The sequence below is a fragment of the Pseudophryne corroboree genome, chromosome 9, assembly GCF_028390025.1.
Source record: "Pseudophryne corroboree isolate aPseCor3 chromosome 9, aPseCor3.hap2, whole genome shotgun sequence".
Lineage (NCBI taxonomy): Eukaryota > Metazoa > Chordata > Amphibia > Anura > Myobatrachidae > Pseudophryne > Pseudophryne corroboree.
In genome coordinates this window covers 471,786,972-471,802,484 of record NC_086452.1, presented here as the reverse complement: position 1 = coordinate 471,802,484, position 15,513 = coordinate 471,786,972, and the positions used below count along the sequence as shown (strand labels likewise).

The window sequence follows — 15,513 nt, the reverse complement described above, 5'->3', positions numbered from 1 at the left end:
TTCTTCCTGCTTCCTCCTCTGTCTCTCTATCACCTCTCTGTTCTTCCTGCTTCCTCCTCTGTCTCTCAATCACCTCTCTGTTCTTCCTGCTTCCTCCTCTGTCTCTCTTTCATCTCTCTGTTCTTCCTGCTTCCTCCTCTGTCTCTCTGTCACCTCTCTGTTCTTCCTGCTTCCTCCTCTGTCTCTCTATCACCTCTCTGTTCTTCCTGCTTCCTCCTCTGTCTCTCTATCACCTCTCTGTTCTTCCTGCTTCCTCCTCTGTCTCTCTATCACCTCTCTGTTCTTCCTGCTTACTCCTCTGTCTCTCTGTCACCTCTCTGTTCTTCCTGCTTCCTCCTGTCTCTCTATCACCTCTCTGTTCTTCCTGCTTCCTCCTCTGTCTCTCTGTCATCTCTCTGTTCTTCCTGCTTCCTCCTCTGTCTCTCTATCACCTCTCTGTTCTTCCTGCTTCCTCCTCTGTCTTTCTATCACCTCTCTGTTCTTCCTGCTTCCTCCTCTGTCTCTCTGTCACCTCTCTGTTCTTCCTGCTTCCTCCTCTGTCTCTCTATCACCTCTCTGTTCTTCCTGCTTCCTCCTCTGTCTCTCTGTCACCTCTCTGTTCTTCCTGCTTCCTCCTGTCTCTCTATCACCTCTCTGTTCTTCCTGCTTCCTCCTCTGTCTCTCTGTCACCTCTCTGTTCTTCCTGCTTCCTCCTCTGTTTCTCTGTCACCTCTCTGTTCTTCCTGCTTCCTCCTCTGTTTCTCTGTCACCTCTCTGTTCTTCCTGCTTCCTCCTCTGTCTCTCTATCACCTCTCTGTTCTTCCTGCTTCCTCCTCTGTCTCTCTATTACCTCTCTGTTCTTCCTGCTTCCTCCTCTGTCTCTCTATCACCTCTCTGTTCTTCCTGCTTCCTCCTCTGTCTCTCTATCACCTCTCTGTTCTTCCTGCTTCCTCCTCTGTCTCTCAATCACCTCTCTGTTCTTCCTGCTTCCTCCTCTGTCTCTCTTTCATCTCTCTGTTCTTCCTGCTTCCTCCTCTGTCTCTCTGTCACCTCTCTGTTCTTCCTGCTTCCTCCTCTGTCTCTCTATCACCTCTCTGTTCTTCCTGCTTCCTCCTCTGTCTCTCTATCACCTCTCTGTTCTTCCTGCTTCCTCCTCTGTCTCTCTATCACCTCTCTGTTCTTCCTGCTTACTCCTCTGTCTCTCTGTCACCTCTCTGTTCTTCCTGCTTCCTCCTGTCTCTCTATCACCTCTCTGTTCTTCCTGCTTCCTGCTCTGTCTCTCTGTCATCTCTCTGTTCTTCCTGCTTCCTCCTCTGTCTCTCTATCACCTCTCTGTTCTTCCTGCTTCCTCCTCTGTCTTTCTATCACCTCTCTGTTCTTCCTGCTTCCTCCTCTGTCTCTCTGTCACCTCTCTGTTCTTCCTGCTTCCTCCTCTGTCTCTCTATCACCTCTCTGTTATTCCTGCTTCCTCCTCTGTCTTTCTATCACCTCTCTGTTCTTCCTGCTTCCTCCTCTGTCTCTCTGTCACCTCTCTGTTCTTCCTGCTTCCTCCTCTGTCTCTCTATCACCTCTCTGTTCTTCCTGCTTCCTCCTCTGTCTCTCTGTCACCTCTCTGTTCTTCCTGCTTCCTCCTGTCTCTCTATCACCTCTCTGTTCTTCCTGCTTCCTCCTCTGTCTCTCTGTCACCTCTCTGTTCTTCCTGCTTCCTCCTCTGTTTCTCTGTCACCTCTCTGTTCTTCCTGCTTCCTCCTCTGTTTCTCTGTCACCTCTCTGTTCTTCCTGCTTCCTCCTCTGTCTCTCTATCACCTCTCTGTTCTTCCTGCTTCCTCCTCTGTCTTTCTATCACCTGCCTCTCTAACTTCCTCCTTCTTCCTGTATCAGCTGCCTATCGTTTCTTGTATCTCTGTCACCTGCCTCTCTCTGCCTTCCTCCTTCCTCCTCTGTCTCTCTATCACCTGCCTCTTTCTTCCTCTATCATCTGCCTGTCTCTTCCTGCTTCCTCCTCTGTCTCTCTATCACCTGCCTCTCTCTGCCTTCCTCCATCTTCCTCTATCATCTGCCTGTCTCTTCCTGCTTCCTCCTCTGTCTCTCTATCACCTGCCTCTCTCTGCCTTCCTCCATCTTCCTCTATCATCTGCCTGTCTCTTCCTGCTTCCTCCTCTGTCTCTCTATCACCTGCCTCTCTCTGCCTTCCTCTATCATCTGCCTGTCTCTTCCTGCTTCCTCCTCTGTCTCTCTATCACCTGCCTCTCTCTGCCTTCCTCCATCTTCCTCTATCATCTGCCTGTCTCTTCCTGCTTCCTCCTCTGTCTCTCTATCACCTGCCTCTCTCTGCCTTCCTCCATCTTCCTCTATCATCTGCCTGTCTCTTCCTGCTTCCTCCTCTGTCTCTCTATCACCTGCCTCTCTCTGCCTTCCTCCATCTTCCTCTATCATCTGCCTGTCTCTTCCTGCTTCCTCCTCTGTCTCTCTATCACCTGCCTCTCTCTGCCTTCCTCCATCTTCCTCTATCATCTGCCTGTCTCTTCCTGCTTCCTCCTCTGTCTCTCTATCACCTGCCTCTCTCTGACTTCCTCCTTCTTCCTCTATCGCCTGTCTGTCTCTTCCTTCATGCTTCCTCCTCTGTCTCTCTGTCTTTTGCCTGTCTCTTATACTGTCTCTTCTTCCTCTGTCAATTGCCTCTTTCTTATGCTGTCTCTTCCTCCTCAGTGTCTCTATCACCTACCTGTCTCTTACGCTGTCTTTTCCTCCCTCAGTCTTTCTATAACCTGTCTGTCTCTTTGCTGTCTCTTCTTCCTCAATCTATCACCTGCCTTACATACTGTCTGTTCCTCCTCTGACTCTCTGTCACCTGCCTGTTTCTTGTACTCTTTCTAGTGTCTCTCTGTCACCGGTCTGTCTCTTATGCTGTCTCTTGCCATCTCTCTCTGTCACCTGGCTGTCTCTTGCTGTCTCTCTGTCACCTGCCTGTCTCTTATGCTTTCTCCTGCCCTGTCTCTCTGTCACCTGCCTGTCTCTTATGCAGTCTCCTGCACTGTCTGTCTGTCACCTGCCTGTCTCTTATGCTTTCTCCTGCCCTGTCTCTTATGCTGTCTGCTGCACTGTCTCTCTGTCACCTGCCTGTCTCTTATGCTTTCTCCTGCCCTGTCTCTCTGTCACCTGCCTGTCTCTTATGCAGTCTCCTGCACTGTCTCTCTGTCACCTGCCTGTCTCTTATGCAGTCTCCTGCCCTGTCTCTCTGTCACCTGCCTGTCTCTTATGCAGTCTCCTGCACTGTCTCTCTGTCACCTGCCTGTCTCTTATTCTGTCACCTGCCTGTCTCTTATGCTTTCTCCTGCCCTGTCTCTTATGCTGTCTGCTGCACTGTCTCTCTGTCACCTGCCTGTCTCTTATGCTTTCTCCTGCCCTGTCTCTCTGTTTCCTGCCTGTCTCTTATGCAGTCTCCTGCACTGTCTGTCTGTCACCTGCCTGTCTTTTATGCAGTCTCCTGCACTGTCTCTCTGTCACCTGCCTGTCTCTTATGCAGTCTCCTGCACTGTCTCTCTGTCACCTGCCTGTCTCTTATGCAGTCTCCTGCCCTGTCTCTCTGTCACCTGCCTGTCTCTTATGCAGTCTCCTGCCCTGTCTCTCTGTCACCTGCCTGTCTCTTATGCAGTCTCCTGCCCTGTCTCTCTGTCACCTGCCTGTCTCTTATGCAGTCTCCTGCACTGTCTCTCTGTCACCTGCCTGTCTCTTATGCAGTCTCCTGCCCTGTCTCTCTGTCACCTGCCTGTCTCTTATTCAGTCTCCTGCACTGTCTCTCTGTCACCTGCCTGTCTCTTATTCTGTCTCCTGCCCTGTCTCTCTGTCACCTGCCTGTCTCTTACACTATAGCCTCTTCTGTCACTTGCCTGTCTCGCTGTGGCCTGTCTCTTACACTGTATAACATTGTATGACGGTATACTCCCCTGTGTATCTGCGCATATAGTATGCTCTTGCTGTGCATGTACGTAGTTGTGCGCCCTTCAGTGGCATGGCGGTAGGACTGGAGACGTAACTTCTGTGTCCAACCCGTAAATGTCCTGAGTCTGTTACTTCTTCTCCTAAGTACTGACTGTTGGAGTAACGCGTCTTCAGCCGTAAGAGAGCGCTGGCGGCGACACGTCAGTATTCAGGGGTTACCCTTTATGCGTATTTGCGAGCAGAACATCTGCGTCCTGCATAATGGCGTCCATCGTCTCTGGCAAACACCAGGATGCCCACAGCAGCGTCCTGCGCTCTCTACAATCACTAACGCTAATGTAAATATCTGGTGATGTGACACCGTATCTGGTTTCCGATCTCTCATGTCTGACGTCACCGCCATGTAGACAGTAGAATCTGTGCGCTATAAATAAACCACACGTGTGTGGAAGTAGCGTGATGTCACAGAAGTGACGCAGGCTCATAAATCGCCATTAATGTTTGTCATTCTCTGTGTTGTTGCATTTATCAAAGTCTTATTCTCTCCATTCTCACCTTCTCCTTCCTGTCCTCCCTTTCATCCCTTATTTCCATTCTTCTCTGACTATTCTTTATTTGCACTTCCTTCTCTCCTCCATCCTTCCTTCCTTCTTTCCTTCCTTCCTTCCTTCCCTCTCTCCCTGCCTTCCTTCCCTCTCTCCTTCCTTCCTTCCTTCCTTCCTTCCTTCCTTCCCTCCTTCCCTCCCTCCATCCTTTCCTTCCCTCCCTCCCTCCTTCCTTCCCTCCCTCCCTCCTTCCTTCCTTCCCTCCCTCCTTCCCTCCCTCCCTCCTTCCTTCCCTCCCTCCCTCCCTCCTTCCTTCCTTCCTTCCCTCCCTCCATCCTTCCCTCCTCCCTCCCTCCCTCCCTCTCTCCTTCCCTCCCTCCCTCCTTCCTTCCCTCCCTCCATCCTTCCCTCACTCCCTCCTTCCTCCCCCCCTCCCTCCCTCCTTCCTTCCCTCCCTCACTCCCTCCTTCCTCCCCCCCTCCCTCCCTCCTTCCTTCCCTCCCTCCTTCCTTCCTTCCCTCCCTCCCACCTTCCTTCCTTCCTTCTTTCCCTCCTTCCTTCCTTCCTTCCCTCCTTCCTTCCCTCCCTCCCTCCCTCCATCCCTCCCTCCTTCCTTCTTTCCTTCCTTCCTGCCTTTCATTTCAGTCTTCTCCTTTCTCTTTTTTTCTCACCTCACTTTCTTTCTTCCTTCCCACTTTATGTGATGTAAACAGCTCAGACTCCTCCTCTGTGTCGACCTTTGTGCTGTCGACCTGGAGTCCGGATACCCTCCTCCTCCGCCCTCTTGTTCCCTTCTGCTTTACTGTCTTTTTCTTTCACCATCCGTCCTTCTCGTGATTCTGTCTGTTCCTCTCACATTTCTCTCTTTCTCTCTCTCCGTCCTAGTATTTCTCCCCCTCTTTCTTTCTTTCTTTCTTTCTTTCTTTCTTTCTTTCTTTCTTTCTTTCTTTCTTTCCTTCTTACTTTCTTTCTTTTTTATTGCTCTCTCCACCCCCGCCCACACACACACTGTTTCTCTCTCTCTATCTCCCCCCTTTCTTCTTTCTCTGTATTCCTTAGCTTCCCTCCCCAACTCCCCCCCCCCCCCCCCCAGTCTCTAGCTCCCCCTCTTTCTCCTTTCTTCTCTGTATTTGTTTTTTTGTTTCTCTTCCTGGCTCCCCCCACTCTCTCTCCCTCCCTCCCTGTATCTCTCTCCTTCTTCTCCCTCTCTCTCCGCCCCCTCTCTCCCTATTTCCTCTCTCTCCCCCATTCTCTCTCTCTCCCCATTTTCTCTCTCTCCCCATTCTCTCCCCCCGTTTTTTCTCTCTCTCTCTCCCCATTCTCTCTCTCTCTCTGCCCCCTCTCTCCCTATTTTCTCTCTCTCCCCATTTTCTCTCTCTCTCCCCCCATTCTCTCCCTCCCCCCGTTTTCTCTCTCTCCCCCCATTCTCTCTCTCTCTCTCTCTCCCCCTGTATCTCTCTCCTTCTCTCTCTCTCTCTGCCCCCTCTCTCCCTATTTCCTCTCTCTCCCCCATTCTCTCCCCCCCCCCCATTTTTTCTCTCTCTCCCCATTTTCTCTCTCTTCCCCCATTTTCTATCTCTCCCCCCATTTTCTCTCTCCCCATTTTCTCTCTGTCTCTCTCTCTCTCCCGTCCCCCATTTTTTCTCTCTCTCCCCATTTTCTCTCTGTCTCTCTCTCCCCCCATTCTCTCCCCATTTTCTCTCTCTCCCTCCCCCCCATTCTCTCTCTCTCCCCCCCATTCTCTCTCTCTCTTCCTCCCCCCCATTCTCTCTCCCCATTCTCTCTCTCCCCATTTGCTCTCTGTCTCTGTCTCTCTCTCCCCCATTCTCTCTCTCCCCATTCTCTCTCTCCCCATTCTCTCTCTCTCTCCATTTTATCTCTCTCTCCCTCCCCCCCATTCTCTCTCTCTCCCTCCCCCCCATTCTCTCTCTCTCCCTCCCCCCCATATTCTCTCTCCCCCCATTCTCTCTCTCTCCCCATTCTCTCTCTCTCTCTCCCCATTTGCTCTCTGTCTCTCTCCACCCCCCCATTCTCTCTCTCTCCCCATTTTCTCTCTCTCTCCCTCCCCCCCATTATCTCTCTCTCCCTCCCCCCCATTCTCTCTCCCTCCCCCCCATTTTCTCTCTCTCTCCATTCTCTCTCTCTCTCTCTCCCCCCATTCTCTCTCTCTCTCTCTCTCTCTTCCTCTGTTTCCATTTCTGGCTTGCTGCTTATGTTTCATGGTGTTTATTGCAAGATTTATTTTCTGTTTGGTTTCAGTACAATTATGAAATACAATATTTTTATTCAATCGGCTCTTGAATAAAATATTGTTTGTAATGCCTCCTCCTCTCCACCCGTTCCTCCTTCTTTTCTTTTGTGTTCTTTTTCTTTGTGTTGTTTTTCTGCCTCTGGTGGATTTTCACAGATCCAAACAAGAAAACTAAGGGCAAGTATAATCCAGCAATAGACTGTTCTGCCCCCCCACCCACCCACCCGCCTGCCTGCCCGCCCGTCACCCTGACCGTAACACCTACTTCCACACCCTCACAGAACCCTGTATGTGTCCCCCCGTCACCCCCCCTGGAGACCCTGTGTTATCACCACGATCTCCCCCTCCCTATATTACTGCCTTCTCTGAACCCCTCAATAATAAACGTCTCCCGAAGCCACATATATATATAATGTGTGTATTGATATATATATGTGCGTGCGTACATGACAAAGGCTGCTTTCTGGCCCCCATGGTGCTATTGGTAAAGAAGGGGTTAAATCAGGCAAGTAATGTTAATCCTCCTCTGTGCTCCCACTTGCTCCTTATTCTCTTTTACTCCCTCCGTGATTTATTTTCCAGTTGTGTCCATTGTTTCCCTTCCCTTCTCCATTGTTTTACCTTCTATGTCTCTCAACCGTTCTTTTTCCGACTCCCAACTATTACCCAATTGCACCCTACTTTTCCCTAAGGACCCATCACCCTATCCTTGGCATCTGTCCCAGCTGTGTATCCCGTTTTCCCCTCTACCTGTACAGCGCTGTCTCCTTTACGCTGAGCGATCTGGAAATGAGAAATGCTGCAGCTTGTGAATGAGCCCCCTGGCAGCGGAACCCTCATTACGTCATCGCTTCTCTGGATTGCTGAGCTTAGAGGAAACATTGCCCAGACGTCCTCTAACCCATTGCTACAGGGTATCTCACCTCTCCACCCCTCATCTGCCTTGCTGCCCCTCCTCTTTGTACGGCCACTTGCGATGGAACCGTGGCCTCCATCTAGCTATCATGAATGGGTATTAGTTACTGATGATGTTTTATACCCCTCACTCACCACCCCTTCCACCCCCTACTCCTCTTATCAGCACAAGCTGGGAGGGGGCAGTGCTGAGTTAGTGCAGGCAATGCGGGGGCCTTTGCAGGGGGAGATGTGGGCTGTCGGTGGCGTAAGGGGTTACTGTATGTCACTAGGGGGGGAGAAAGGGGTTAACGGCCCAGCACTGCCCCCTGCAGCTTCTGTCTGATTCCCGGTGACCCTGTAATGGCAATGCTGATGATACTATGATAGTAACCTGTAACCTCATTTACCTTCCCATCCCATCATCGCTTGTCCTTCCCTTACCTTGACCTCTAATCAGAAGGTAACAGTCCAACCGAACACGTGTTCCCCAGGCCGTCCCACAGCTGTGCACCCCAGTGCATTATGGGTGTCAAATTAGAGGCAGCCATTACTGTAAAAATATATATATATCTATAATAATAATGAAAGATTGGAGCAAGTTTTCCAGCGCAAATCCTGACTTTATATGAAAGTGGTATCAATTTTGACCTTGAGCATGACCTGTCGGAGACACAGGACGATACTAATGGCCTCACCGCGCCCCCACAATGCACTGTGCCTCCTGTCTGGGCGGCTGGCGTGTGCTTGGACTGTCTTGCTGGGGATCCCAGTGTGGCTTCGTAGATGCCTGAGCACAGTACTTTCTGTAACCCTGAATGGTGCAGTTGAGTATTACACCCAGGTGTATCATGCATGACTTGTGGGCACTTACTGAGATCCAAGGTTACCTGTCAGCTTAGTAGAGACATTGTCACAGCCACAAAATAGTGCAAACGTCTGAGAAGTGTCCACCGAAAAACTCCAGAGGTAAGTTATGTCCACACACCGAGCACATACAGACACCGGCCCGGACCCATATATCAGACCTTAGTGACCTGACATCTCTATGGCTCATTGCACTACATGCAACTGAACACTAGGGGGAGCTGCAGTCTCTGTGCAGAGTTATCAGCCACGTCTGTTACACCCCACTGGCCGTTACACCACATGTATCCACCGTCCAGCTAAGTTCTGGTTTCACTTAGGCAAAATGAATGAATCTGATTGGCCCAGGAACATATTTAATGCCTAAAATAGGAGGATTAGGTCCTAGTACAGTTAAACGTTTGTCTTAGAGGTCAGTAAATGTGCAGGTCGGACGAGTTTGTGTAGTCCTGATTTCAGTGACCTCTGAGACTTAAAATAAGGAATTTACACCACAAGATAAGTTGCAGTACCCACATATCCCACAAGGGGCAGCATTGTGCGTCCGGCTGTATTGCACTGCGGGTCTAATTCAGGTGCGGCTCTCTTTTGCCATACGCAGTTGTGTTTATATGCTAATGGGTCACTTTTCGCACATTTCAGCTCACCAGCACGGGGGCTGCAAGCTGAAAATGTTTGCCCGTGGGTCACCGCGCCTGAACGGAGCAACAATTGCATTGCTCCGTTGGGCGCCATCTAGTGTCAGTGTTGGGGAGAAACAATTGAATAATCCCCATTGCGACTAATTCCTCGGTGCCACCGCAATTGCAGCTCACTTGCTTTGCGTGCGCACCGTGGCTCAGACACATGTGCAGTCCCGAGTGTCTGCGTACATGCAGCCGCTACAGTGCACGTGTGCGATAGGAAACATGGCGCCGGACCACCTGCTGCAATGCTGGGGTCAACCGTTTGTTTGAGGTTTTTGCGATGCAATTGAATTGCGATTGCATTGCGGGGCGGGGCCACACATGTGATTTTAGTGGTCGCAGATTTTGCTAAGATTACAAAATCCACGACCAACTCGGAATGACCCCCAGTAGCCACTTTGCCGCTGCATCTGAATTAGACCCTGTAACCATAAGAGAGAAGGTTGTCTCACCTGTTATCCCACTGAAGGGCACTAGGTGGCGCTGTCCAGTGCTGATCAATAACGTCACCTGTGTATTCAGGAAGGGTAGATCCAGCCGGATACATCTGAAGTTCTGCCGTAGTCTGGGAACTTTTACTTGTCAGTGTCTGAATTTTTAAAGGCGGCTTCACATTGGATCTACGTGTAATTCAGGTTTGGCTGCTGTCTAACTCTAGGGGGTATATTTACTAAAGTGCAGGTTTATAGAAGTGTAGAAGTTGCCCATGGCAACCAATCATATTCTACTTCTCATGTATCTAGCACCTTCTAGATGATAATAGCTAGAATCTAATTGGTTGCTATTGGCAACATCTCCACTTCTATAAACCTGCACTTTAGTAAATATACCCGTAGGACCCCTCTCCACACCCCTCCTCCCATACACCAGTGCCCCATGTAGGATACACATTAACACAGGCTTCAGCAACCTGCGCTCTCCAGATGTTGCGGACTGCCAGCGTGCTGAGCCTTGTAGTTCTGCAACAGTGGGAGAGCCACAGGATGTTTGCAAAGATATCAAGCAGATTATTAGACTCCTCCTCATATTATTAGACTCCTCCCCATTGTCCTCCATTTCCCCGCACCCACATGTGCGCACAGGACCCGGCCCGCACACATCCAGGCAGAACAGGTACACCACATTGATATCAGTGCACCCCTAGGCACGCTCTGTAATCCCGCCACAGTGGGTCTAGTCCCCCCTAGGCACGCTCTGTAATCCCGCCACAGTGGGTCTAGTCCCCCTTGTGGCCGTGCACGGAACAGCCGCCCTCCCTCACTTGCTGGATAACTCTTCTTCTCTGTTACAGACTTTGAGTCCCTGATGCCCAACACCTTTGAGTCTGAGGGGCGCGTGTTCCTGGCTCCGAGGTAGGGTGACCGATACTGTGATGCAGCCGCCGGGTGGTTTCATTGTGTGGTTTATTTTCCTTCAATCGTAGCCTCTACATCAGGAGTATTCAACTGTGTGGAACTACACATCCCAGCATGCCTTTCCAATTATTTGCTAAAGGATATGCTAAATCTGTAGGCATGCTGGGAAAAGTAGTTCCACGGCAGCTTGAAGTCTGCATGTTGAATTACCCTGCCATACACCTTTCTCTGCCGTGACACATCTCCTGTCCACCGCTCCTCTACCGTGACACATCTCCTGTCCTCCGCTCCTCTACCGTGACACATCTCCTGTCCTCCGCTCCTCTACCGTGACACATCTTCTGTCCTCCTCTCCTCTACCGTGACACATCTCCTGTCCTCCTCTCCTCTACCGTGACACATCTCCTGTCCTCCTCTCCTCTACCGTGACACATCTCCTGTCCTCCTCTACCGTGACACATCTTCTGTCCTCCTCTCCTCTACCGTGACACATCTCCTGTCCTCCTCTTCTCTACCGTGACACATCTCCTGTCCTCCTCTCCTCTACCGTGACACATCTCCTGTCCTCCTCTTCTCTACCGTGACACATCTCCTGTCCTCCTCTCCTCTACCGTGACACATCTCCTGTCCTCCTCTTCTCTACCGTGACACATCTCCTGTCCTCCTCTTCTCTACCGTGACACATCTCCTGCCCTCCTCTTCTCTACCGTGACACATCTCCTGTCCTCCTCTCCTCTACCACGACACATCTCCTGTCCTCCTCTTCTCTACCGTGACACATCTCCTGTCCTCCTCTTCTCTACCGTGACACATCTCCTGTCCTCCTCTTCTCTACCGTGACACATCTCCTGTCCTCCTCTTCTCTACCGTGACACATCTCCTGTCCTCCTCTCCTCTACCGTGACACATCTCCTGTCCTCCTCTTCTCTACCGTGACACATCTCCTGCCCTCCTCTTCTCTACCGTGACACATCTCCTGTCCTCCTCTCCTCTACCACGACACATCTCCTGTCCTCCTCTTCTCTACCGTGACACATCTCCTGTCCTCCTCTTCTCTACCGTGACACATCTCCTGTCCTCCTCTTCTCTACCGTGACACATCTCCTGTCCTCCTCTTCTCTACCGTGACACATCTCCTGTCCTCCTCTTCTCTACCGTGACACATCTCCTGTCCTCCTCTTCTCTACCGTGACACATCTCCTGCCCTCCTCTTCTCTACCGTGACACATCTCCTGTCCTCCTCTCCTCTACCACGACACATCTCCTGTCCTCCTCTTCTCTACCGTGACACATCTCCTGTCCTCCTCTTCTCTACCGTGACACATCTCCTGTCCTCCTCTTCTCTACCGTGACACATCTCCTGTCCTCCTCTTCTCTACCGTGACACATCTCCTGTCCTCCTCTCCTCTACCGTGACACATCTCCTGTCCTCCTCTCCTCTACCGTGACACATCTCCTGTCCTCCTCTCCTCTACCGTGACACATCTCCTGTCCTCCTCTCCCCTACCGTGACACATCTCCTGTCCTCCTCTCCTCTACCGTGACACATCTCCTGTCCTCCTCTCCTCTACCGTGACACATCTTCTGTCCTCCTCTCCTCTACCGTGACACATCTCCTGTCCTCCTCTCCTCTACCGTGACACATCTCCTGTCCTCCTCTTCTCTACCGTGACACATCTCCTGTCCTCCTCTTCTCTACCGTGACACATCTCCTGTCCTCCTCTCCTCTACCGTGACACATCTCCTGTCCTCCTCTCCTCTACCGTGACACATCTCCTGTCCTACTCTCCTCTACCGTGACACATCTCCTGTCCTCCTCTCCTGTACCGTGACACATCTCCTGTCCTCCTCTCCTGTACCGTGACACATCTCCTGTCCTCCTCTCCTCTACCGTGACACATCTCCTGTCCTCCTCTCCTCTACCGTGACACATCTCCTGTCCTCCTCTCCTCTACCGTGACACATCTCCTGTCCTCCTCTACTCTACCGTGACACATCTCCTGTCCTCCTCTTCTCTACCGTGACACATCTCCTGTCCTCCTCTCCTCTACCGTGACACATCTCCTGTCCTCCTCTCCTCTACCGTGACACATCTCCTGTCCTCCTCTCCTCTACCGTGACACATCTCCTGTCCTCCTCTTATCTACCGTGACACATCTCCTGTCCTCCTCTCCTCTACCGTGACACATCTCCTGTCCTCCTCTCCTCTACCGTGACACATCTTCTGTCCTCCGCTCCTCTACCGTGACACATCTCCTGTCCTCCGCTCCTCTACCGTGACACATCTCCTGTCCGCCTCTTCTCTACCGTGACACATCTCCTGTCCTCCTCTCCTCTACCGTGACACATCTCCTGTCCTCCTCTTCTCTGCCGTGACACATCTCCTGTCCTCCTCTCCTCTACCGTGACACATCTCCTGTCCTCCGCTCCTCTACCGTGACACATCTCCTGTCCTCCTCTTCTCTACCGTGACACATCTCCTGTCCTCCTCTCCTCTACCGTGACACATCTCCTGTCCTCCTCTCCTCTACCGTGACACATCTCCTGTCCTCCTCTCCTCTACCGTGACACATCTCCTGTCCTCCTCTCCTCTACCGTGACACATCTCCTGTCCTCCTCTCCTCTACCGTGACACATCACCTGTCCTCCTCTTCTCTACCGTGACACATCTCCTGTCCTCCTCTCCTCTACCGTGACACATCTCCTGTCCTCCGCTCCTCTACCGTGACACATCTCCTGTCCTCCGCTCCTCTACCGTGACACATCTCCTGTCCTCCTCTCCTCTACCGTGACACATCTTCTGTCCTCCTCTCCTCTACCGTGACACATCTTCTGTCCTCCTCTCCTCTACCGTGACACATCTCCTGTCCTCCTCTCCTCTACCGTGACACATCTCCTGTCCTCCGCTCCTCTACCGTGACACATCTCTTGTCCTCCGCTCCTCTACCGTGACACATCTCCTGTCCTCCTCTCCTCTACCGTGACACATCTTCTGTCCTCCTCTCCTCTACCGTGACACATCTCCTGTCCTCCTCTCCTCTACCGTGACACATCTCCTGTCCTCCTCTCCTCTACTATGACACATCTCCTGTCCTCCTCTCCTCTACCGTGACACATCTCCTGTCCTCCTCTCCTCTACCGTGACACATCTCCTGTCCTCCTCTCCTCTACCGTGACACATCTTCTGTCCTCCTCTCCTCTACCGTGACACATCTTCTGTCTTCCTCTCCTCTACCGTTACACATCTCCTGACCTCCTCTCCTCTACCGTTACACATCTCCTGACCTCCTCTCCTCTACCGTGACACATCTCCTGTCCTCCTCTCCTCTACCGTGACACATCTCCTGTCCTCCTCTCCTCTACCGTGACACATCTCCTGTCCTCCTCTTCTCTACTGTGACACATCTCCTGTCCTCCTCTACTCTACCGTGACACATCTCCTGTCCTCCTCTCCTCTACCGTGACACATCTCCTGTCCTCCTCTCCTCTACCGTGACACATCTCCTGTCCTCCTCTCCTCTACCGTGACACATCTCCTGTCCTCCTCTACTCTACCGTGACACATCTCCTGTCCTCCTCTTCTCTACCGTGACACATCTCCTGTCCTCCTCTCCTCTACCGTGACACATCTCCTGTCCTCCTCTACTCTACCGTGACACATCTCCTGTCCTCCTCTCCTCTACCGTGACACATCTCCTGTCCTCCTCTACTCTACCGTGACACATCTCCTGTCCTCCTCTTCTCTACCGTGACACATCTCCTGTCCTCCTCTCCTCTACCGTGACACATCTCCTGTCCTCCTCTCCTCTACCGTGACACATCTCCTGTCCTCCTCTCCTCTACCGTGACACATCTCCTGTCCTCCTCTTCTCTACCGTGACACATCTCCTGTCCTCCTCTCCTCTACCGTGACACATCTCCTGTCCTCCTCTCCTGTACCGTGACACATCTTCTGTCCTCCGCTCCTCTACCGTGACACATCTCCTGTCCTCCGCTCCTCTACCGTGACACATCTCCTGTCCGCCTCTTCTCTACCGTGACACATCTCCTGTCCTCCTCTCCTCTACCGTGACACATCTCCTGTCCTCCTCTTCTCTGCCGTGACACATCTCCTGTCCTCCTCTCCTCTACCGTGACACATCTCCTGTCCTCCGCTCCTCTACCGTGACACATCTCCTGTCCTCCTCTTCTCTACCGTGACACATCTCCTGCCCTCCTCTCCTCTACCGTGACACATCTCCTGTCCTCCTCTCCTCTACCGTGACACATCTCCTGTCCTCCTCTCCTCTACCGTGACACATCTCCTGTCCTCCTCTCCTCTACCGTGACACATCTCCTGTCCTCCTCTCCTCTACCGTGACACATCTCCTGTCCTCCTCTTCTCTACCGTGACACATCTCCTGTCCTCCTCTCCTCTACCGTGACACATCTCCTGTCCTCCGCTCCTCTACCGTGACACATCTCCTGTCCTCCGCTCCTCTACCGTGACACATCTCCTGTCTTCCTCTCCTCTACCGTGACACATCTTCTGTCCTCCTCTCCTCTACCGTGACACATCTTCTGTCCTCCTCTCCTCTACCGTGACACATCTCCTGTCCTCCTCTCCTCTACCGTGACACATCTCCTGTCCTCCGCTCCTCTACCGTGACACATCTCCTGTCCTCCGCTCCTCTACCGTGACACATCTCCTGTCCTCCTCTCCTCTACCGTGACACATCTTCTGTCCTCCTCTCCTCTACCGTGACACATCTCCTGTCCTCCTCTCCTCTACCGTGACACATCTCCTGTCCTCCTCTCCTCTACTGTGACACATCTCCTGTCCTCCTCTCCTCTACCGTGACACATCTCCTGTCCTCCTCTCCTCTACTGTGACACATCTCCTGTCCTCCTCTCCTCTACCGTGACACATCTCCTGTCCTCCTCTCCTCTACCGTGACACATCTTCTGTCCTCCTCTCCTCTACCGTGACACATCTTCTGTCTTCCTCTCCTCTA

At 52.0% G+C, this 15,513-nt stretch overlaps 1 protein-coding gene across 2 annotated transcripts in view; it reads left to right on the top strand.

The window, feature by feature from the left end:
- Positions 1 to 15,513, top strand: part of CACNA2D2 (calcium voltage-gated channel auxiliary subunit alpha2delta 2) — a 423,565-nt gene that overhangs the window by 329,462 nt on the left and 78,590 nt on the right. The window contains exons 23-24 of one of the 2 annotated variants that reach the window (XM_063941374.1): positions 6,874 to 6,894; positions 10,456 to 10,516. In XM_063941374.1, coding sequence (XP_063797444.1) covers positions 6,874 to 6,894; positions 10,456 to 10,516 — 82 coding nt within the window. The remainder of the gene's footprint in view (positions 1 to 6,873; positions 6,895 to 10,455; positions 10,517 to 15,513) is intronic. The other variant, XM_063941375.1, reaches the window with a different exon arrangement.